Source organism: Rhineura floridana, chromosome 3, assembly GCF_030035675.1.
Source record: "Rhineura floridana isolate rRhiFlo1 chromosome 3, rRhiFlo1.hap2, whole genome shotgun sequence".
In the NCBI taxonomy this organism is placed as follows: domain Eukaryota; kingdom Metazoa; phylum Chordata; class Lepidosauria; order Squamata; family Rhineuridae; genus Rhineura; species Rhineura floridana.
The window spans coordinates 54,924,900-54,949,612 of NC_084482.1; the positions used below are offsets into that span (position 1 = coordinate 54,924,900).

The 24,713-nt window shown below is 45.2% G+C and overlaps 2 protein-coding genes across 5 annotated transcripts in view; one reads left to right on the top strand and one right to left on the bottom strand.

Moving 5' to 3' along the window:
- The window catches only part of CYTH1 (cytohesin 1), a 53,826-nt gene extending 47,034 nt beyond the window's left edge, over positions 1-6,792 (top strand). For 3 of the 4 annotated variants that reach the window (XM_061615861.1, XM_061615859.1, XM_061615860.1), the window contains exons 10-13: positions 2,263-2,341; positions 2,840-2,911; positions 4,260-4,414; positions 4,901-6,792. In XM_061615861.1, coding sequence (XP_061471845.1) covers positions 2,263-2,341; positions 2,840-2,911; positions 4,260-4,414; positions 4,901-4,979 — 385 coding nt within the window. In that variant the 3' untranslated portion in view covers positions 4,980-6,792. The remainder of the gene's footprint in view (positions 1-2,262; positions 2,342-2,839; positions 2,912-4,259; positions 4,415-4,900) is intronic. The other variant, XM_061615858.1, reaches the window with a different exon arrangement.
- A 12,387-nt stretch (positions 6,793-19,179) lies between these two features.
- The window catches only part of LOC133378737 (autocrine proliferation repressor protein A-like), a 34,673-nt gene continuing 29,139 nt past the window's right edge, over positions 19,180-24,713 (bottom strand). The window contains exons 11-13 of the mRNA XM_061613362.1: positions 21,183-21,267; positions 20,302-20,367; positions 19,180-19,299 (exon numbers count right to left, since the gene is read on the bottom strand). Of these exons, the coding sequence (XP_061469346.1) occupies positions 19,180-19,299; positions 20,302-20,367; positions 21,183-21,267 (271 nt within the window). The remainder of the gene's footprint in view (positions 19,300-20,301; positions 20,368-21,182; positions 21,268-24,713) is intronic.

Genomic DNA, 24,713 nt, shown 5'->3' on the forward strand with positions numbered 1-24,713 from the left:
CAGAAATGCTTAAAACAAATAATCAGCAGAAATTCTTGTGGCTTCTTTCTCTAGAAGTCTCCAGGCCACTAAAAATATACCCTAGCTATATCTTGTATATTTCTGGTTTCTAAATTTCATGTCTTCTCCTCATGGCCGAGGTAGGGAACCTCCATTATGAATGGGCAGGGCCTATTCTCTCAGTTTCTAAATTTGACAGCAAATTGGAAAAGTCCCAAAGAACATTGCTTCTTGAACATCTGGTAGCCCGTTCGAAAGCTTTTAAAACTTCACGGACTTGTGTTACAAAGGAACGAGATGTACTAAAAAGCAACAACAGCTAAACACCTCTGGTAATATCCTGGTCTCTTGAGCTTGCCTGCTCATATTCAGAGAGACCAGTTTTTGAAAACTGCTTTCGGCAATTTGGGCTTGTTATCCCAAATCAGCAGCTTTGCTTTGGGGTTCCTTAACAGGGTGTGCAGGTAACGACACTCACCCTTATCTCCTAGGCTGCTCTTCCTCAGCCCATGTTCTGGCATGAAAACGCCTTTGGTGGGCTTCTGGGCCAGCCATTTCATTGTGTAGCCTTTTGGTAGGAAGTTAGCAACCTGCTTTCTCTGACAGTAGCACTTCCAGGGTCCTTCCTATCACATGCTTACCTTATCCTCCTTGCTGTGGCTCTTCTGAGAAGGGTGGTGGCTGTTTTTTGAGGTAGAGTGGGTCATCCCAGAATATCATGGGCTCTCAGTAGGTGGGGTTTTCTGTGTTCCCTGGGGACTGTGGCAGGCACTATCTGGAGCAATTGGCTTGTTTTGTTCCCCCCCCCTTCTTGTGTTGTGGAATGAGGCCTCGTTATTGTGTGTGCCAGTATGTGGTTGGGCCTCTCTAGGTGAGGTCTCTAGCTTTCTGTGCCTTTCAGTCTGTTGTTGGTTCATCTTCACTCTGCTGGGCTTGAGAAAACAGCCAATGCTGACAGCAAATACTCAAACCTGTTCCTCTCTCCCCGCTGCCACCCCTGAAATATTTTCAGCTTTGCCTGCCTGTCTCCCTCCCTGCCCTTTATCTCCCACCACTCCTTGATGCACTGTTGTCTGCAGTCTTTGACTGGGATAGGCCAACTGAAGAGGGCCCTGTGGACTGCAGTGTCTTGTGTTCTTAGCAAGTGAGGTGAGGTGGCTTTCGCTGTATTAGAGGCCTCTTGGTGTTTGGGACTACACTTGCTATACTGATTCAACAGTCGCAAGGTCTCTTACCCTGACAGGAAGTAAGATCTGAGCTGTCTGGTATGTTTTTTTGGGCAGATCATGCAAAAACAGATGTGCTGGGCCAGAGCAAAAGACTTGAGACAACTTGGGAGGAGACGAGGAGCCTCCTATTTTTTACAGTGGGTGGGGGCATCTCTCCCTAATGGTTGCCCATTCCACGGTATCCCCTCCTCACCCTGACTAAAAGTCACTAGAACTGGATTGGAACAACTTCTCTCCTGAGATTGGCTTATTCAGGAAAGGTCATATTTGTAGATCTGGCCCTGTTGATCATTCCATTTTCTGATCTCTGGAGGCCCTACTCAAAAGCCACGCTGGAACAGGATGGGAATATGGTTCCTGTCATGTCAATATTTGTCTTTAATCCCGAGGCTGTTACTTAGCCCAGCTCATTGCCTAGAACACTGTGTGTTAGGGCAGGCCAGTGACCAGAATCAAGGACCAAAGAAGGCTACAGCCAACCAAGGCTGGGTTGTCCGTCAGACTGCTTGTCGGGGAGACTTCTTGTAGGGTAGAAAATCCTATGTTCCCCTTCTTTCCGTTTAAAACAATTGGGGGTTGGCTATTAGGTAGGATGCCTAGATAGAGGGTAGCCTCAGGCCAAGCAGAATCCCATGGAGATCAGATTCCTCTATGGCACTGGCTAGGTTACAGGCTTTTCCCATGGGGAACCTAAGCATATCCCAGCGGTAGTGAGATGCTGCTGCCTCTCCCCCCCCCGAGCATGTGTGGCAGATCCATGGTATACACAGAGGGGCACTCCCCCTGAGGACCACCAGCATCTCTCTCTCCCCCCCCGCCACTTTTCAGCCGTTGTGCTTGCCATGTAGCCGCCACCTGCTGCTGCTGCTGCAGTGTGGGACTGGCTCTGCTTACACTGTTGATGCCGCTCGCTCTCTAACACTGTCTACGTGTGCCTGTAGGCTCTTAGCTCTGTCGTTGCCTTAGCTGCTGTTGTGCCAGAGCCCTCCTTTTGGCCTACGCATGCATTGTCAAGCTTGCTTCTTCATTCTACAGGTGGCCGGGTGAAGACATGGAAACGGCGCTGGTTCATCTTGACGGACAACTGCCTTTACTATTTTGAGTACACCACGGTAAGTGGCACAGGGTGCTCTGGTAACTGCACATATGAGATCACGCGGCAGGACTGCTAAGTGCAACTTTGAAAGATGGACTAGAGCATGTAGACAGACTTCTGTATAAGAGCCCAGGTGTTTGATTATTTGGAGTAGGCTGCTTTGCTGAGCCTCCCTGTGTTTGGAGCAGGAATAGCATAGAGGTACAGGAGAACTGGATATGTATTGCATGTAGTGCATTCCAATGGGGACCTGTGAAAACGGATGCCACTATTATTATTATTATTATTATTATTATTTAAAAAGACTAACAAATAAATCTGTTAGTCTTTTAAGATGCCATGGTTGTATTTGCTACAGTAGACCAATGTGGCCACCCCCTTCAAATGAACATTAAGGATGAATTTGTCTGAGAGAAGGCATATTCTCTTCCTCTTTGGGATGGAAAAGCATGTAATATTTTGTTAGAATGAACCTGCCTTGTCATGGCTGAATTCACAAATTCTCATTTTGCAGGACAAGGAGCCACGAGGCATTATTCCATTGGAGAATCTGAGTATCCGTGAGGTTGAGGATTCCAAGAAGCCTGTGAGTATGAGCTAAGCCTGGCATGGGAGCCAAGGTTGAGGGTACTGTGTGCCTGTAAAAAGAGAGAGAGATTGCTCAAAGATGGCAGCATGTAAAACTGTGTTAGGCAGATTGTTAAGAAAGTTTGCCCACTTTTGTAGAATTGATTCTGATTCTGGGGAAGAGGCAAAGCTATGCAAGGATACCCACCTGGCCATTGAGAAATCCTGTTCATGGACAGATAGGCTTCTGAGACTTGACCAGGCCTTATCCACACATTTTCTCTGGCTCATATGTCCTGGCGTAAAAGCAAGAAGCATAGTTCATTTAAGTGGATGCTGAGCTTCTTGGGATAATTCTGAATCCTGCACTAAGTGCTGTTTTCTGTGCTTATGCAGAATACACAGTGTCCTGTGGAGGTCTCCCAGGTGGTGGAGAACCCTGTGGCATCTGAGCTGTGTCAGTGGCTTAATTCAGATAATCATATATCAGCTTAAAAGGCTCACAGCCACGTTGCACCTCCTCTGCTCTATGAGCCATCAGACAAGGAAGTTTCTATCCATGTTTTCTTGTTTTAGATGAACTGGAGAAGCTGTCATGAATTGGAGATTTTCCTGGTTTGTTTGCTGAAGAAGTAAAGAGCTACATGTGTGGGCAAAAGGCTCACTGATAACTGTTCCTCAGACAGCTTGCCAGGGATTGAGGGAAGGTTTTTCCCAAGTCATTCTGGTCAAATAAATTGTTCTGGTGGCAGCTGCTGTGGGCCAGAAATGCTGGCTCAGTTTGTGGAATTAAAGGCCCTTGATGAAAGTGGCCTTCCCTGAGCATTGCATTGCTGCCTGGAAGTTGCCCTAGAGAATTGGTGGTGGTGGAGGTGGAGGAGGAGGATGATTATTAAATGTATATTCTGCCCCGCTTCACAGAAAGAGCCCAGGGCAGCAAACAAAAACACTAAAAGCACTCTAAAGCATATTAAAACAAAACAGCTTAAAAAGCAGTTCCAGCACAGATGCAGACTGGGATAAAGCCTCTACTTAAAAGGCCTGTTGAAAGAGGAAGGTCTTCAATAGGTGCCAAAAAGATAAGATTTAAGGGGAAGGAATTCCAAAGTGTTGGTGCCACAACACTAAAGAACCACTTCCTGTGTTGTGTGAAGCGGACCTCCTGATAAGATGGTATCTGCAGGAGACCCTCACCTGCAGAGCGCAGTGGTATTAAGGGGGAAGACAATCTCTCAGATTACTTGCTGCAGAAAAATCCTGTGATGACTGCTGGTGAGGGAACTCTCCATATATCTGACATCCCTGGAATATGCAGCATTTTGAAGCAGGGATGGCCACCAATCACCGCTACCCTTCTTTGCTTGCAGAACTGCTTTGAGCTGTATATCCCTGACAACAAGGACCAGGTGATCAAGGCCTGTAAGACTGAGGCAGATGGGCGTGTGGTGGAAGGGAACCACACTGTGTACCGCATCTCTGCACCCACCCCAGAGGAGAAGGATGAGTGGATGAAGTGCATCAAGTGAGGAAGGGAAGGGAAGGAATGATGATGTGAAGGGATCTGGGGAGCTTGCTTGAGGATGCATATCAAGAAATGGTGAATTCCTGGCTGGAGGAAGCAGAAAGAGACTCCATTCCTCTGCCTCCTAGTCTGTGTCTCTCCCCACCCCGTTGATCTGTGGTTACATGGGCACCCAGAGTTTGGGGGAGGAATGCAGCTGCAGCTCAAAAGGGGGACATTGTTCCAAGCAGAGCTCCCTTGTTGATGTTTGCCAGTGGGTTGGAGGTGATGAGAGAAAGGTAGGGCAGCCCTTAATCTCCTGCTTCCTCTTCTAGCTAAATCATGCCTCTTTATAAAACCTTCCAAAAACAATAGTTGAGGGCCTCCTGTAATCTAAGCACTGGGTGGGAAGCATCTCTGACCAACTGGGGATTTTCCCTAACACTTCCATGTTTTTTTCCTCTCTCTCCTCCCCCCCCCACCTCCCATTTGTCTTCCTCCCTTCAGAGCTGCAATTAGCCGGGACCCATTCTACGAGATGCTGGCTGCACGCAAGAAGAAGGTCTCCTCCACCAAGAGACATTAGCCATATGGCTTAGTTGAGCAGCAGTGACGTTGGCAGACAGTGCCTCTCAGTCTCTTGACAGAAGGGAAGGGGAGAGAGACTACGCAGACCTGCCTGCTCTGCATTGCCACCCTGAGGGGGACTAGCTTCAGCTTTTGCTATTCTTTTCTGGTTTGGGGGCAGGAAGAGTTGGGAGTGGGCTATGTTGATGGCAACAACCAACTCTCACTGACTTCTTTAATTTGCAAGAATGCCATCATCCTGCCAGCCCTGCAGCTGGGCAGCTTGAAGCCACACTGCATCATCGGTAGTCCAAGCTGCAGGAAGAGAAGATCATTGGGGTCTTTTTTGTTACCATGGCTTACTTGTTCATTGCCTGTGCTGATGGTGAGGCAGAAAGCATCATGTCATGTGCGCCCACCCCCAAAGGGTCACAGACCAATTCAGGCTGCCAGTGGGAAGTGTCAGCTGTGGCAAGCTTTAGGCTAATACTCTCTGAGAGCCCAAATCAGGAATGGACTATATACTGCCAAAGGGATAGATCAGTCTGCAGGAGAGTTGGGGGTATGACTCTCTAGCTTTGAAGCACAGAGATCCCTGAGGCACTCTGTGTCACCCTGTTGCTCCTCATGGCTTCTTTCCCCCCAACACGGTTGAGCTGTGTGCTCTGTTACGTTTAATTTCTGGGGTTCTCCTTAGCAAGGAGTTTTGTTAACCATGTTGGGTAATGAGCAAGCAAGAATGTGTCAGTCCCAACAGCTGGCAGGGTGAATAACAGCAAGACTGCCACTTCCAGGATTTCTGCTGCCCTCGTTCTAGAGGGCACTGACGTAGGCTGTCTCTTAGGTGAACCAGGAATTAGGCTAGCCTGAGGCTCACTTAAACTATCGTGCCAACATGAGAAGGCGGTGCTGCTGTGAACTAGTTGGGTGTGCATATGGTGGGCAGGTGGCGTAACCTTTGTTGATGCTCCACAGGTAGGATTTTTTTTTTTGCACTGATGGTTGCTGGGAACCATCCCACCCAGCAGTCGGGCACAATGCTGTCCCTGAAGCCAAAGTATCTTCCATTTTCATTTCTTGTTCAGCATTGCAAATGATGGCTCGAGAGCAGCCAGAGCTCAAGAGAAGAGATGTCCTGCACCATTCCCTGCTGTACTGCAGACAGAAGTAGAGGAAGGCTGGTTCTGGATTCTCTAACATAGGCTGCCCTCTTGCAGTTGCACTTTTCTGTAGAGGGGTGGGTGAATTAGGATGGAGGCTGTCCTTGGACCAGGGGGAGAAGTAGTTCTTGGCCCTGAAGCACAAGCAGGTGGTTGGTTGTTGGAGAACCATTGAGAGCCTTGAGTTTCGGTAGGGGTGGGTGGGATGGGCTTTTGTGGGATGGGCTGATGGCTTATGTCTGAAATGCCGAGCTGGGCAGGGGAGTGGGGTGAGCCCTGAGAAGACTGGCTTCCCTTGCAAAGGACTGTTGATTACATCATGCGCCATGGCGAGCTCCAGTTCCCCAGCTCAGTATTAATCTATTTATCGGAGATGTACATACTCTTACAGACCCTTCTCCTTTTTAGATTATTTTGTATTTGTTTTTAAATAAGAGGATTGTTTTTTGTGAAACACAGCAGGATTCTTAAACATTGCTGTAGCACAAGGGGGAAAGCAAGGGAATTGTGGGAGGAGGGTGGAAGTTATTCCAGGTCAAACAGTTTGGTTATGGTTTTTTGTGTTGAATCTCCTTCCCCCCCCGCCCCCCGTGTTGGATTTTTGTTTTGTTGCCACGACCTTGTGATCTAGCACAGCAACTGCAGCAAATAAATGTTGGTCTTACACTTGGTTCTATGGCCTCCTTTGGCTGCCTCTGCCTTTTTGGTCTTCAGTTATGTGCATTTCCTGTTTGAGGGTAGTACTTCTTCAAGCAATCTGGGAGCTTTGCCAGAGCCAGGGTAACCTTGGCAGCCTCTTTGGATCTGCAAGATTGGGGTGGGAAGTGACCCACTGTGGGGTTGGAATACTGCTGTAGCCATGCCGAGGAAGGGTTTCATTATGCTCCCCCCCATATTATTATTTTTTTTTTGCCTGCAGAGGGAAGCTGCTGGCAAGATTGGTTTACGTTAAGGGGCCAGAATGCAAAGCATTCATTGGGCCTCCCAGCATTGACAGTGATCGCTGTCTGTAATCAACAGCCAGATACAAAGAATTAAACACAAAGGTGTATATTAGGAAATGTTGTTACATTGTGTTTAACAGAATACACAGTATATTTTGAATGGGGCCTAGAGGAAGACCTTGGTGGATGTGGGGTAAGATAGTAGGCTACATGGGGTCCATAGTCTGTGGGATTCTTCTGGTTTGCTTCTCCATAGTAGCACACTTAATGTATCCGTTGCTAATTTAGCAATTCCTCCAGCATCTTGTAATGCCTGGTGAATGACATAAGCGACCTGTTGATGGGTGTATTGTGAGCATGTCTATACTGCAACTTGCGTTGTGTTGATGTCTGCCCCTTCCTTGCACAGCTCTGCAAAGCTCATATTTTTTGTTTCAGCATGTTCTGTATTTTTACAACTCTGGGGATGTGTGCAGATGGGGTTTACATGCCAGCTGTCCTAGATAAGTGCTAGATAGTGTGTGCAGTAGCAAAATAAAGGAATAGCATAATTGCATGGTAAGGTAACCCTTGGGCAACAGAAGAACACGATTAGCTCAACATACAGGCAACAGTTGGTATGTCTAAATAAAATTCAATAAACCTCTAGTGCTCAACACTGGAAGCACCACCTTCAAACACAAAGGTGAGTTAATATGAGTCAAAAATTTACTTTAAAATACACACTAGCAAAATAGAGGAAAATGTCTGATAACTTCCTCAACCATTGAGGCACACTGAGGTGTGGTAAGAGGGGTTTGAACTTTGGCTAAGTTTGCTGCTGCATGACTTGTAATAGGTTCTTGTTGAGAATTCAAGTACTCTGATCCACTTCTTTTCATTTAAAGGTACTCTGTATGTTCCTCCCCCCTTCAACTTGTGAAGCTCATGCAGTCTGCGTTGATGACCAGCAGATGGCAGCAAAGTGTCACACTTGGGTTAGGAGGAAATAAGGATGCCTATCTCAAGGCATTATTATCTTCTCTTGAACACTCTAGGCTCTCTTTTTGTTAAGGATTGTATTTTTCAGAGTTTGTTTTCTGAAATTCACCAGTCTTGCAAAATGGTTTTCATTGTCCACAATCACTCAACACTACTCATATAGAACAATAGAGTTGGAAGAGGCCTTATAAGGCTATTGCTCAGTGCAGGAATCCATTTCTCACTCCTTTAAAAATGAAGTTTACAAAGGGTTAAGAGCTAATTTGCCATCTGTGGTGGTGGGTAACCTGGTTTGACTGGATACATGGTCACTGGCGGGATGATGATGATTCTATTACTATTACTGATGATAATGATGATTATATACCACTTATGTGGCAAAATGGCTTCTAAGTGGTTAATCAATGCCCAAACTTATTAATTTTATGCCCTGACCTTCCTCCTAAAAGGAGCCCAGGGCGGCTAACAAACACTAAAAAAAAATCTTAAAAACAAAAGACTTTAAAACAAAACATTACTTGGAAAGCCCTTGAGCGCTTGCAGCCTATGGTCCTTGTGTATTTATTCTGAATGAACCGTGCAGGAACAACTGCAGGGGCTGTTCTTGTCTGCTTAGTTTGCATGCATAACTAAGGTATCCAGAGCAGAAGCGGAGACTCCTCTTTGTGGAGAAGTGCTGTGCATCAGTGGTAGAGCATCTGCTCTGCAGGTTCAGTCCCCAGCATCTCCAGATAGGGCTGGGAGTGTTTCCTGTGTGAAACCCCGGAGAGCTGCTAACAGTCAAACTGAGCTAGAAGCCCAATGGTCTGACTTGTTATGGTCACACAGGAAACTGCCTTATATCATGCAAGCATTGGGGAGAAAGGAGGAGAGGCATGACCTGCAATTGTGTAAATGTGGACAAACTCGTTGCTGAGGTAAGAAGCCCAAACGGGGCATAATAGTTTCATTATTTAGAGGCAAGCCCCATGTGAACAAGTCATGAAACTCGCTTCATGCATTTAAATCTAATGTATGTGGGAAACCGGTGTCAAAGCATTCATGAGAATATTCATCTAAAAAAAATGCTTGCAAGTACGCTATAACAACTTTCTGTGCTACTGGGTAGGGGAAATTTGCCTCCGGAAAGGGATTGTTGCCTGCTAGGCAGCTTTTAAAGAGCCTGGATTCTAGGAAGATTGAGCTGACTTCTTAAAAGTGATTTCTCCCTAGATTAGTCTAACAGTTCTAAACTGAGACATGGCTGCTCCTTTTTCTTAGCTGTAATAGAAACATAAAACCCCTTTCTGGAATAAATTGCCGCTCAGTCTTCATTGGCTGTTTTTGGGGTTCTCCCTCTTTACGGTTCCTCCCTATTTTTATACTTTTGCAAATCTTAGTGTTTGCCTGAATCTATCCCTAGCTCCCTCTTATGAATGGGTAGTGCCATTTCAGTTGCATAAGCAGTGGCATTCACAGCCTGAACATAAGTAATAGAGTGGGGATGAGGATGATTTATTTGTAACTTGCCTTGGGTTATACCACCTTTCATTTCAAAGAAATACTAAGGCAGCTTTTCACAATTGACAAAGGTGCGAGTTGATAGTTTCAGTAAAGATGTATAGCAGATGTCACTTTTATTATGAGCCTGAGACGTCTCGACCAGGCAGAGCTGATGCAACACATTTTGTTGCCTGAGGTGAGGAGACCAGTTGCTCTCATCTTCCTGTGCATTGGCTCCACCTCTTCCTCTGACACTGCAGCCGCCGCCTCATTGAGGCTATCTTGCTCTGAGGAACATAAGGTGATCCTTTCTTGGAGCAAAGCATTGTGGGTAAGGCAGTATTGGAGAACACCGGCTTCACCACCACTTTTGCAGTGGCAGATATACAAATGTTCATAGTAATGCATTCTGAAACTTTAAACAGGCACTCTCCAGACCCACCTCAACTCTTCTTTAAATCGACACATAGGCAATGCTTTAGGAGGGCCGCTTCCACTTTTGCTGCAGTGGCAGCACTGTTGAGAGATCTGGGCTGGAGATGGTGGCTGGCTAGCCTGCCAGCAGCATCAGTGGCAGTGGAGAGAATAGCAGTCGGTTAGCCAGCCAGCTGGTCAACCAACTAATCAGCCAAATGGTAGGAGGCAAGTAGTAGGTAGGCTTGGGGGTGGTGGAAGTGTTTGTGTGGGGGACAAGATCAGTTTATTTCCCAATCCAATCCAAAGGGACTTGGGAAATGAAGAAATGGGGTCCCTCCTCCCCTTGATGGCAATGGTGGTAAGTGGGAGCGGAGAGAGGGTTCCTTTCCTTCCTACCCTACCTTTCCATGTTCTTGACACTCTCCACCAAGCATCAGGACTGAAAGAGTGGTGGTACTTAGCCTTAAGGAGAAGTCCAGGTCCTACTGCCATTGCAGTACGATAGAGATGGAGGGGGAAATCCTCTTTCTCCAGTGCTGCTACAGCTGCCATTCCAGCTTTTAGGGGGCTAACAGAGCAAAGGAAACCAGGAACCCTCCTCTGGTGCAGATAATTGATTTGAGCCAGAGGAGTCTCCAAAAGTTTTGCCTCTCCTCCTGAGGTGTTAAGAATCCTGGAAGTTTCCTTCCGAGCTAGGCTTAGACAGAAGTCTGTGGCATCACCATTTCTTTCTTTGCTTTACCTAGTTACTTCTCAAAATAGTTTTGCACCAATCCTTTCCATACTGTTACACCCCCAGCCTCAAGCCTGCCTACTTGTTCTCCATTTCCACTTCCATTTCCACTTCCACTGTATCTAGTCCACTGTTAGGGCTTCAGATCCTGAGTAGCATCCTCACATAACTTGTGACATTGCATTCCTTATTCCCTTATTGGAGAATTTTTCGCCATTGGGATATTTTGCTGGGGGTCCTTGAATAAATTGGAAGACACGCTTAAAGCAAAAAGGTAGGCCTTTATTACTTACAAGCATATGCAGGGTCAGTCCCCAGAAAATCTGGAGAGGACTGCCCTGAGGCACTGTGTGCAAGCTCTTTTATAGAGTACAGTTACAGCATGTGACAGTGATTCACCAATCTCATGAGTTCCTGCCCACCCAACATCACAGTTCCTCCTCTCTACAATCGTTTCAAAACCAATCAGAAAGCATTTGGTAACTCCATGCTGAATCCAAAATTCTGTCCATCTAGTTAATACCTCCATTGTCCTACTGTCCTTCAAGACTAATGAATTTTGGGGCTAGTTGGAACAGTTACTATTATGAATATGCTTTCGAGCATACCCAGTACATTCCATATACCATTGTTCCTGATCAGTCAGGCTGACCCAGGTACACCTGGAGTTATTTTGGACAAGTTCCCTGAGTTAAGTTTGCCTCAACTTAGGGTGTTTGGGAATGTATGAGCACCCCCCACTTCTGCTCCTTTGCCATAGTTCTTATGTCCTTATACTTTCTCAGAAATCCCCTTTCCTTACTTATAAAATACATAACTCAAGAGAGAATTATTTAAACACCTGAGCTTCATTTTGGAGCCACACAGACTAAGGAACAGACTGGGTGACTCTGGCTAACTAGTATCTTTCAGCCTCGGGGATATAGAGGAGGCAGGCCACACCCCAGAGTACCTTATAAAAACACACTTATAAAGTTGTAAATATAACACACTGGATTGTTTTAAAATAATTGTAAAATCTCACTGTTTCTCTTCATTAAACCTTTTGATTATGCTATAAAGCTTTTTCCTCTAGATGGGGCTATGGCTTTACAGCATACGAAACCAAGACTCACTAAAATTCAGTTTCCCAGGATTAACAATATCTCTATAAATCATAGCTTGTCACAGGTTAAACACTCCTTGATTCCAAACAATAGGGAAATTAATTTCTGTCAGTCGTGCACTGGCCGATTTGGCAACAACCCAAGAGTTCAGACGAAGTTTACTTTGCCTGCTTTTTCTATAGATTTTAGGATTCTCTGTGAACCTGTTCTCAACAGGCCTTAAAGGCCTATGCTTAATTCCTTTAATTCCTTATTATCCTAAAGTTAACCATATGCCCTCTTAATATCTATGATTATATATGTGTGGATATATAACATTTCCCATTACCCTCACCTATTTATTTTTAGTTAAACTGGACCCTGTGCTCTGAAAGAGCAGGTCTGTCGCCTGGGGGTGCTCCTGGATCCATCTTTGTCGCTAGAGGCCCAGGTGACCTCAGTGGCTAGGAGTGCCTTTTACCAGCTTCGGCTGGTAAGACAACTGCGGCTGTTTCTGGACCAGGATAGCCTGACCACTGTTGTCCACGCACTGGTAACCTCTAGGCTGGATTACTGTAATGTGCTGTATGTGGGGCTGCCCTTGAGGTTGGTCTGGAAGCTGCAGCTGGTGAAAATGCAGCGGCGAGACTGCTCACTGGGGCAGGGTATCGTCAACATGTCACCCCGCTGCTGAAAGAATTGCACTGGCTGCCCATTTGCTACCGGGCCAAGTTCAATGTTCTAGTTTTGGTGTGCAAAGCCCTATACAGCTCGGGACCAGGATACCTGAAAGACCATCTTACCCCTTATATACTAGCATTCATTCCAATTTGTTTACCAGCAGTTATATAACAATGAACATTCATGCTGATTTGCTTGTGGGGTATTTCCATGCCTTCCTGTTAATAATTCGATCATCCCATTTTTTACAATGCATTTCCCCACCACTTTCCAAACTGCAAAAAGTCAGTTTCTTAATTGTGCAAACCTAACAGTCCAGTATGTGCTTGAAGCCATCCCACAAAATACTGACAGTGTGGAGGCACCTGTCATGGCCCCGTCAGAGGACTCATCAGATGAGGATGACTCAGGAGTAACAGCAGCAGACCCAGAAGCAGCAGGCCCAGAAGGAGAAATGGAGGAAACTCCTGAGAACCCAGCTCCTTCTCCCCCTCAGCTGCAGAGCACCCCAGACACAGCTGAAGCCCTTCAGCCAGACGCAGTCAGTGAACAGGATACTCCCCCCTCACCTGCAGAATGTAGACAACAGAAGGTCAGGCAGAAGAGGGGCAGGCCTGTCCACTTAAGGCCAAAACGCTGAGGGCTCACACCTGCTGACAAACCTGCTCCTTAAAAGTCAAACCTTGGCTTCAGCTTGTTGCTGACTACAATGTCAGGCGTGACCACTGTGTGTCTTCCTATCCCCTGAACCTTGACTTGGACTGATCTCTCGGCAAACTAGACCCGGACCTTCACTGACGTCTCTTCTGGATTTCTGGCTTGGCACGTAAGCTTTGAACGGCCTCTGCCCTTATCTTGCTTCCTCCTTGCTAGCCTGGCAGATTTATAGCCAAGCTGCCGGCTGAGGATTTACGGCCTGGCAATTACCAAGGAATCTCCAGCCCTGCCTGCACCCCCACCGACACTGCTGTCTCAGTGAAGAGCTGACAGCACCCTTGATTTGATTAATTGACTTTTAAACCAAGTTTCCCCATCCCCTTGTATTATGACATGCTGTTCCATTACAATCTTGCCCATCAGAGCTCTATCAACTCTACCTGAGGCTGTTTTCCCCATCACTTCCCTTTTTGCTACTGTCCTTCATTTCCTTTATTCCAGAAATCAGATATAATAAGAATTACTCACCTATTGGATCAATATATGAAAACATTACCTTGGTCCATTTGTCATCCAACCATCGTATTACATTTGTGTCACGGAAAGGCTGCATTAGCATTGACCATCCACAATATGATTGGTATTGGTGATGCGTATTCTGTCCAAAGGCAAACAGATGTGAGATTTTGGCATGTGTGAGGTCACATGCAGCATATGTGTCACATTTTAATAACCTGTGGTCATTTGGAACTAGCAGCCTCATGCCTGGCAAGGTGTGTGGAAGTGGGGTGGGGATGAGATCTCAGAGTACGTGACAGTTTTTGAAGAATACACATTTTGTCATTTTCTGGGCACCCTGGCATACATATACATACTGTATATTCTGTGGTGTTCTCTTTGGTCACAGAATCACGTGTGTGTGTGTAGGATGCACGCTCATGGTTATTGATTTTTCATCTTTGGAACAAAAGGTATTGGAGACTCACCTTAATTATATTCAAAAATTTAGCAAAAATGGGAAGAAATGAAATGGCTCTCTTGTCCACAGCTGCTACAAGCCAGCTGGTCCAGCCAAGCTGCAATAAAGAGATAAAGAGGTGAGGGTAGGAACAGGGATGATGCAAAAAATAAATTTCCCAGCTAGGAGTTGGAACATCTCATAGTATAGAAGAGATAAGGATGAGCATTTAAATGGTGAGTTTCTTATTGTTATTTACATTTGTATTTCCATATGTTCTCCAGGTGGCTCCCCCCCAAATTAAAAGAATAAAATGCACTATTGAAAATGCACTACAAAACCTAAATTTTTATTCCTTAACCAAAGAGCACTACAAAACAATAAAATCAGCATAAAAATTGATTCATTCTGGCAGATACATACAATAAACTGCATATCATAACATGGAGAAGGCCAGATTATTTAAAAATAACTCGTTGTTTAATATTGGATTGGTTTGACAAAGTTCGGGACACAATACTAATATTAAAACTGACATATCTTAGAAAAGAAAAAAATGGACAAGTAAAGAGATTTGTAGAACAGTGGTCATCATGTTTTGGAGTATAAAGATTCAAAATAATATATATCCACATTCTTTATACACAGTACTTTAAAACGAAATTGAAAATAATATAGTCTTAGAAATTCTTGAATGCTCTATCTTTTTAAAAATTACATACAAATGTGTATGAATTCCTTTTATTCACTGTATGGATTCCAGTACTCCTAGTACTTACTACGTTGTAAAAAAAATTGTTTTCATGTGAAAAATTATGTTTTGTTTTGACAACTATATGTTACATGTTAACCACCTTTCTTTATGTCTGGGCAGCAACAGAGATAAGATTGGCAAAGCAGACTTATGATTGACATTGGCCAAGTAGCCCCGGTTACAGAGTTCGATATAAGGAGAGAAAGAACAGGGAAGACTTTAAGGGGGAATTCTGTGGCAGAGCAGATGGCCTGTTCTTGTCACAGAAAGAACTCCAGGCCCAGCAGTGAATGCCACTTAATATTTCCAGGAAAAGTGCCACTGGACAGTAATTTTCTGTGGCACTTACCAAAGGCAAAAGTGTAGGAGTGTTGTGAGACCAGGCCTTAAGAGAGGAATCCTTCCACCCCGAGTGAGTAGTGGTGAAGGCCAGCAACAGGCAACAACCAGAAGACCTGTGATACTGACCTAGGGGCAGGATCTGCAGGACATTAGAAATAAATGGCCGCCTACGGTCAGGGGACCTAGGAGTGGAACGCGACCAACCCACAAGGACCATCCTGTCCCTAAATTTTACGGTATGATCCTGGAGGCATTCAGCCTTAGAGATAAAGGCCAGAACGGAAAGGTGGCCATAAATAAAGGTCACTGAAATGCCCTGCCCCCTTTTAATCCATAAACTGCAGCAGATGAAGACTGGTATCGGCCACACGCAGAGTGTGTCAATTGTCCAAGCACAGTGCTTGACCTGATGTGTCATTCCTTGAAGACGCTGAGACTTCCCTGGGGCATAGGCTCCCTAAAAAAGGCCGTTAAGGCCATCGCCTAGCATGACTGTAACTCATAAGGAGGAACACAAAGTACTAAGCACAGGCAGGAGCCACATGAGTACATCAGGCATGAGTGGCGACATACGATCAGGTGGCCTAGGGGTGGAACATTTTAAGTCATACTCTCGTGAATCTCGCCCACAGGCCAGTAGCCCCCCCCCCCCGCATTGTAGCTGGGTCAGGGCAGGTCAGTTGAGATGTATGAAGAGGTAACGCTGGCTCATATGGCCTGAATACAATCTGAACGCATGCCCACGAGGGCAGCGGCTGCTGCTGCTCCAGTTTGAAAAGAATGTAACTCATACTCTCCTGTATCTCGCCACAGGCCTGTAAGGGCCCTCCGGATGTGAGACCAGCATTGCAATTGGGCAAGGGCGGATACGTCGAGACGTATGAACAGGTAACACTGGGTTGTATGATCAGAATGCTTCCAGACTGCATGCCTACGAGGGCAGCGGCGGTAGCCGCTCCTGTATGAAAGAAATGTGACCCCTACACTCAGGGATCTCCCCACGGGCCCTTATGGCCCTGCGAACATACTAATAATTAAAGTTGAGTCTATGCGTAGCCATCGATGCATATGAAAAGATAGCGCTGGCCCACTGGCCTGACAGAAAGAAAGCTCCATTAGAGCGAAACCAGAGACAGAGTGGGTGATGGGCAGCCCCTCAGCTTCACCACCCAGGCACTACCTCTTTGGTCCATCTTAAGCATATGCACTGAAAACATCACAGAAATGTAAGTGCGGGGCTCAACATGACGTGACTTGCCTGGAAAGCTAAGACTTCACCAGGGCAAAAGGCTCCCTAAAAAGCCATTAAGGCCCCTGCCTGGAATAACTTTCCCTCGTAAGGAGGGAAGCGCTAAGTGCTAATTGAAGGCAGGAGCATCATAAGTACATCGGGGTGACTGGCCACATAGGACCAGGCGGCCTTAGGGTGGAATGCGACCAACCCCTTTTGATTTTCATGAAGTGGGTTCCTGAATGTGCTTGACATGGAAATTAAAGGCCAGGGCAGAAAGGCGGCCGGATATATAATAATAATAAATAATAAAATTTTATTTGTTAGTTGCCTATCTGTCCGAGTTATCGGACACTCTAGGCGACTTACAACAACATATGAAAATACAATAGACAATCAAAACATAATTATCAATTAAGCTAACATCAAAAAACATCCAATAATATATCAAAAAGCTAATCCACCCCAAAATTCCGATAGGCCTGCCTGAATAGCCAGGTCTTAAGAGCTTGGTGAAAACCCACCAGGGAGGAGGCATGTCGGAGATCATAAGGGAGAGAGTTCCAGAGGGTGGGGGCCACAACCGAGAACGCCCTCTCCCTGGTCCGCACCAGCCTAGCTGTTTTGACCGGTGGGACCGAGAGGAGGTCCTGTGTGGCTGATCTTATAAGGCGGCCTGATTGGTGATATATGTCTTATAATAACGCCCTGCCCCTTTTAGGAGAACATGAACTGCAAAGGTGTAAAACTGGTATCGGCCACACCTGAGGTGGGATGCGAAGATGGCGCAGCCGCATCATTCTGCAAACCCGGAACATGCCGAGCTATGATCAGAATATAAAAATGTACATTCAGAGCTTGGAAAATTTACTTTTTTGAACTACAACTCCCATCAGCCCCAGCCAGCACGGCCAGTGGATTTGGCTGATGGGAGTTGTAGTTCAAAAAAGTAACTTTTCCAAGTTCTGCGTACATTGCAAAACAAACGCACACACAAGGCGCATTGCTCGAATAGAGGCGGATGCTTGGGGATTTACTACACAACCAAGCCATGTGCCACACTAAAGCAGAATGGAGATAAAGAACCTTGTAGGCTTTTTTTTTTTTAAAGTAACAAATGTATTTGTAGTGACTACTTTTGAGAAAAAGTAAAGTAATCAGTTACTTTCAGAGCAACTGCAATTGTAATGGTAATTAATACTTTTTTGGGCCATGCAATTGTAACAGTAATTTATTACTTTTTAAAAGTAATCTTCCAAGCTCTGGATTCCCCCACCACTGCATTATAGTAGGATGTTGGGAAAGGGATGAAATGGTTGGGAGGGGAGTGAACATGGGCTGGTAGTTAGCCACTCTGTGTTATCGGGAAATCTCTGCAGTAGCAGTTATTGTATCTTTTTATTTCAGTATTAAATTGGTAATACAGTATGGGTCGTTGAAAGATTGTACAAATTTAATAAATCATCTAATTACCTTTGAGCAACATTTATAAAATTAAAGGATATTTAGATGACACAGTAGATCTCTACGAGATGGGATAGGGAAATGATTTTGTGACCATTGTTTGGAATATGGTTTACACAATCAAACATGTCAGTAGTTCTGACAGTAGGTCCCAGGCTGTGGTCTGAAGGCACATAAGGCCAGCTCCCTGCTGAAGCTAAGCAGGGTCAGGTCTGGTCAGTGTCTGGATGGGAGACTGCCTGGGAACCGTATATAAGCTGCCTTGGGTTTCATGAAAAAGAAAGGCGGGGTATAAATGTAATAATAAATAAATAAAATAGGGGAGACAAAAAACATGACAACTGATAAAGAAATGGAGTCTCTAATCTATTACTATAACAAGGAGATATAAAATGCAGTATAACCTCACTATGATTCATTTATTTTTTAAATTAAATTTATATCTCATCCTTCCTCATAAATGGAGCCCAGGGCAACTAGGAGCAATTTGATTGGTTGCTGTCTAATTTAATTTAATAGGATTCTGTATTGTTTTTGTTATTGTATCTGTCTGTTATTATATTATATACAATAATATTTCTTTACATGATTTCATCATTGTATGATTAAATTGTACGACAATTTTGTATGATACAACTTCAAAACTCAACAAAATGACACCAAATGCAAATGGTAAGAATGCCAGAAACAAACTTTATTTGGTAATACAGAGAAAGCAGCAAGAATGGATCAGGCAATGAAAACTCTAGCAGGTGGTTTTAACACTGCCACAGAAAATATATTCACTGTTGTCCCCATTTTGCAGAAGGGAATCTAAAACAAAGAGATAAACAAAGAGATAAGCCAGCCCGTGGTCTGTGTGGAATTTGAACTCAGTCTCTTTACACGACAATTTACACTCCAGTTAGAATTGGTTACTTAGTGTCTATTAAATCCCTCTGAAGTCAAAGAGGTTAAACTGTCTTAAATCCAAGCTAAGTAAATGTGCTGTCTTATCAAATGATCAGGAACTAGTACAGAGTTTCAGTGAAGATAGTGCTTGTATTTCTTATTATCCAGAGACCTGGGAGTTACAGCTGCATGCTCCTCTTTGCTGTATTACTTGTTCCTAGTTCTATATTACCAAGCCGTCTCTCCCATATCCAACACACACGCACGCATACATGTGCGCACGCGTGCACGCACACTCTCTCTTTTTCTTTTTTCATCTTGGTTAAAATGGACCCTGTTCATTGACTATGCAAGGTATTTCTCTGCCCACCTGCTCCTTTGCCTGGTTTTCTGAGTGTCTCTCATGTCTTCTGGAGCCACACAGCATTCTGGCTGGGTGTCAAACCACATTCCCATAGCACTGTATTTCCTTGCAGTCTTCACATGGAAAAGTGTCTGGGATGATGTGAACCTCCGAGGTGAATACATAATCATTGTTCCCAGGCCCTGGGAAGGTGACCTGGAAGAGAAATGGCGGTTCTCAATATATTGGAAAAATAAAAAGGGGACAGTTTCAACTTTGCTCATAGAAACGCCCCTCCCATTATGTTATTCACAGTCCCATTCCTGCAGCAGCTTCTTACAAGACTTCTAAAGGCAGGCAGGGGGTGGTACACACTCATTTTGTATGTTGTCTCTTAGCCATAATGTTTTACTAGGTTAAATTTTGCATGTTATTTACAAAAAAGTTATGACTATTTTGGATTTAAAAAAGAAAAGAAAAAAACCCCTGGAACTGTTTGTCTGAAATTTGGCAGGGTTAATCCCATCTTGAGGGGTTACTATTTTGCAGGTTTCATGCCCATATGTAACCCCCCCCCCAAAAAAAAAGTTATGAACATGTTGGTTTCCCAACAAAAGTCAATGGGAAGTCTGAAGCTTTGGTTTTCCAAATATTGCTTCAGATTCCGGGTTTGAGTTGAGTCTCTCCCCGAAGCAATTCAGAGTGAACAGGGGTCCAGTCATGAAGCTGGCTCCAAAGTAGAGCAGGGGGGTGGCCTTGCACAGCCCTAAGAGATATCATGGCTTGATTACACCAGCCACTGAGTTAATGCCTGGACTGCAATTTGGAAGATCAATTCCATCTCATAACTCCTGCTGTCAACCACTCTGCTTTAGGAGCACTTCATCCAAGTCATTACTTTCCCCAAGCACACTTCATGAAAAACCTACCAATACTGGCCTTTCTTTTTGGGTGACCATGAAGATGTGGCACTGGAACGGGGTGGAGACTTCAGAGCCATTGTGTGATCTAAGAAATGTAGACCAACATGTCTATCCTACTCTCCTCTGCGTAACCGTCCAGTACTAATGCCAACATATGACATTCCTGAAAGTGCCTGGTGTTTCCAGAGAGACTGATAAGAGTGAATCACCATCAGTTCTGATGCTCAGTACATCCAGATTTTACTCTGAGGGAGTGGGGAAGTCAAATATGAGACTCCACAGAGAGGATATTTACCTCAATAAGAAAACCTTTCCATCCTGTAAGTGGCTTTTCCAATTCTGCCTTATAGACGCCCGTTTCCTGCAAAGAGATCAGGCAGAAGAGGCTCTGAGAAGTGAACAGGTAACAGGCTGGCTTGTAACATTGAGGTTAAGAAATTCTAGGATGCTCATTAGTATGGATCCAGAGAAGAGTGAGCGGATGTTCCTGGTCTGGGTCTTCCAAGGACAGGAAAAAGGGGAATAACTATGGAGACAGTACTCAGAGTAGGGCAGGATAAGAGGGGATGACACCCCACTTCTTTTATGGTGGGCCTAAACCATCCCACTTTTTCCCAATAGATGTAAACCTATCCCAATTTTTACACAGAGCAATTTCACACATCAGCATTACAAGAATTCATTAGCAGTGCAATCCTATGCATCAAGGAATGGGAACCTCAGGCCCAGGGACCAACTGTGCTCCTCCCAGCCTTCCCCATGGAAAAGACCATGTTCCAGGTAACTCATGTAGTGGAGGAATTCCACCTGCAATACAGCAGAGACACTGCAAACAGGGCTTTCTGTTCATGTGCTTGTACTCATCCAAAGAATACTGTTGCACATGTTTTTGCTCATCCCAGGTTGAAGCAATGCAGTGGGTTTTTATCACCCTACACATCAGAAATGGTAACCAACAAATGCCTGTGAAACACACCACAGTATAATCCTTAATGAATACACTATCTGTGTGAAAAATTGCATTTTGCAAATTTGCAAATATTGGGCAAATTCAATATCTCTGCAATAGAAGCCCATCTTTGAAGGAAGACATTTATTTTCCAAAAACTGCTTGTGTATGGGAGGGACTCCCTCAGCTGTGTGAAGAAACTGTAAAGAAATCTGAAATCCTCTTACCACTTTCTCAACCCCACAGGGAAACCAAAATACATCTTGAAGAAGACCAGGAGAACTAGGCCCCATAAATAGCCTGAAGTCACGCCTGGGAATGAGAAGAAAAAGAGGAGGTATAGTGAAATTGCTTTTTGGAGACATGCATTGCAATATTTTATTTATTGTAGCAGAAAGAATCATGATGTTTACAGAAATCAAATATACTGTTAGAGGATTGGGGGGCTGGTCTGTATGATGTCTGTGGGTCCCTTTCCAGTCTGTGATTTTGAATCTGTAGAGATGAAGTTAGTATTTATTTATTTATTTCCCACCCTTAGGGGCCCAGGGCGGCAAACAAAAGCACTAAAAACACTATAAAACATCATAAAAACAAACTTGAAAATGTATTAAAAGAAAACATCTTTTAATTTTTTTTAAAAAGAGGTTTAAAAACATTTTTTTAAAAAAGGTTTAAAAACATACATTTTTTTAAAAAGAAGGTTTAAAAACATATTAAAAAGCAATTCCAACACAGATACAGACTGGGATAAGGTCTCAACTTAAATGGCTTGTTGAAAGAAGAAGGTCTTCAGTAGGCGCCAAAAAGACAACAGAGACTGTGCCTGTCTAATATTTAAGGGGAGGGAATTTAAAGGTGTCAGTGCCACCACACTAAAGGTCTGTTTCCTTTGTTGTGCAGAACGGACCACCTGATAAGATGGTATCTGCAGGAGGCCCTCACCTGCAGAGCGCAGTGATCGACTGGGTATATAAGGGATAAGACGGTTTTTCAGGTATCCTGGTCCCAACCCGTATAGGGCTTTGTATACCAAAACTAGAACCTTGAAGTTGGTTTGGTAGCTAATGGGCAGCCAGTGCGTTATCCTGCCCCAGTGAGCAGTCTTGCTGCTGCATTTTGCACCAGCTGCAGCTTCCAGACCAATCTCAAGGGCAGCCCCACATAGACCACATTACAGTAATCTACCCTGGAGGTTACCAGTGCATGGACAACAGTGATCAGGCTATCCCGGTCCAGAAACGGCCGCAGCTGTCTCACCAGCCGAAGCTGGTAAAAGGTACTCCTAGCCACTGAGGTCACCTGGGCCTCTAGCGACAAAGATGGATCCAGGATCACCCCCAAACTACAGACCTCCTCTTTCAGAGGGAGTATGACCCCATCCAAAGCAGGCAACTGACCAATTAACTGAACTCAGGAACCACCAACCCACAGAGTCTCCATCTTGCTAGGATTCAGACTCAGTTTATTGGCCCTCATGCAGCCCACCACTGAGTCCAGGCAACGGTCCAGGGCTTGCACGGCCTCTCCCAATTCAAATGTTACTGAGAAATAGAGCTGGGTATCATCAGCATACTGGGGACACCTTGCCCCAAATCTCCTGATGACTGCTCTGAAGGGCTTCATATAGATGATAAACAACATGGGGGACAAGATGGTACCCTGCAACACCTCACAGCACAACTGCCAGGGGGCTGAAAGGCAATCATCCAATGCTATTCTCTGAAAACAACCTTGGAGATAGGATCAGAACCACTATAAAACAGTGCCTCCGATACCCATCTCACCAAGTCACCCAGAAGGATACCATGGTCAATGGTATCAAAAGCCGCTGGGAGATCAAGTAAGAGTAACAGGGTCACACTCCTCCTGTCCGTCTCTCGATAAAATCTTTAGCATCTGCCAGGACTTAGACTCCAGTGTTATAGCAGGTGAATCAAACGAGGTATCCAGAGCAAAGCCTTGTCCCAATTTCTTGGATGAGTTTCAGTTGGTACAGCTTGAGGACGTTGACAAGGTGTTTGGACAGGTTCGTGCAACCACTTCTGTGCTGGATCCTTGCCCTTCTTGGCTAATAAAAGCTAGCAGGAATGGAACAGCTGGCTGGGCCAGGGAAGTGATTAATGCCTCTTTGCGAGAGGGGGTGGTCCCTGACTGCCTGAAAGAGGCGGTAGTGAGACCACTCCTGAAGAGACTCTCCCTGGACCCAGAAAATCTTAATAACTATAGGCCAGTGGCAAATGTTCCATTCCTGGGCAAGGTCCTTGAACGAGTGGTGGCAGGTCAGCTCCAGAAACTCTTGGATAAGACCAATTAACTGGATCCATTTCAGTTGGGTTTGTCGGGAGAGAGACGGGGGGAGTGTGACTCAGTTGATTCTCCTTGATCTCTCAGAGGCTTTCGATACCATCGACCATGGTATCCTTCTGGAGAGACTAGCTGAGTTGGGAGTGGGAGGGACTGCATAGCGGTGGTTCCGCTCCTACTTGATGGGTCAGCTCCAGAAGGTGGTGCTTGGAGAGCATTGCTCGGCACCCTGGACTCTCCAGTATGAGGTTCCGCAGGGCTCAGTTCTGTCCCCCATGCTGTTCAACATCTACATGAAACCGTTGGGTTCGGTCAGCCGGAGCTTTGGAGTGCGTTGCCATCAGTATGCTGATGACACGCAGCTCTATTTCTCCTTTTCATCTTCTTTAGGTGAGGCTGTCAATGTGCTGAACCAGTGCCTGGCTGTGACAATGGACTGGGTGAGGGCTAATAAACTGAGGCTCAATCCAGACAAGACTGAGATGCTGTTAGTGGGTGGTTCTTCTGACTGGATGGTGGATGTCCAACCTGTCCTGGATGGGGTTGCACTCCCCCTGAAGGAGCAGGTTCGTAGCTTGGGGGTTCTCCTAGAACCATCTCTGTCACTTGAGGCTCAGGTAGCCTCGGTGGCACGGAGTGCCTTCTACCAACTTTGGTTGGTGGCCCAGCTACATCCCTATCTGGACAGGGATAACCTGGCTTCAGTTGTCCATGGTCTGGTAACCTTCAAGTTAGATTACTGCAGTGTGCTCTACGTGGGGCTGCCTTTGAAGACGGTTCGGAAACTGCAGCTTGTGCAAAATGCAGCGGCCAGATTGGTAACAGGGACCAGACGGTTCGAACATATAAAACCGATTCTGGCCCGCTTGCACTGGCTGCCTGTATGTTTCCGAGCTCGATTCAAGGTGCTGGTTTTTACCTATAAAGCCTTACATGGCTTGGGACCACAATACCTGATGGAACACCTCTCCCGCCACGAACCCACCCGTGTGCTCTGCTCAACATCAAAGGTCCTCCTCCGGGTGCCTACTCGGAAGGAAGGTGGGAGTCTGGCAACAAGGGAGAGGCCCTTCTCAGTGATGGCCCCCAAATTATGAAATGATGTTTGTGACGAGGTACGCCTGGCGCCAACACTGTTATCTTTTCGGCGCCAGGTCAAGACTTTCCTCTTTTCCCAGGCATTTTAGCATGTGTTTTTTAAATTGTTTTTAAAAATGTTTTTAATGTTTTTAATTGTTGTAAACCGCTCAGAGAGCTTCGGCTGTGGGGCGGTATACAAATGCAATAAATAAATAAATAAAGGTCATCCATCAGGGCGACCAAGGCCGATTCAATCCCATAACCAGGCCTGAACCCAGACTGGAATAGGTCAAGATAAGCTGTTTCATCCAAGAGTACTTGCAATTGCTGTGCCACAACCCTCTCAATCGACTTTCCTAAGAAGGGGTTTT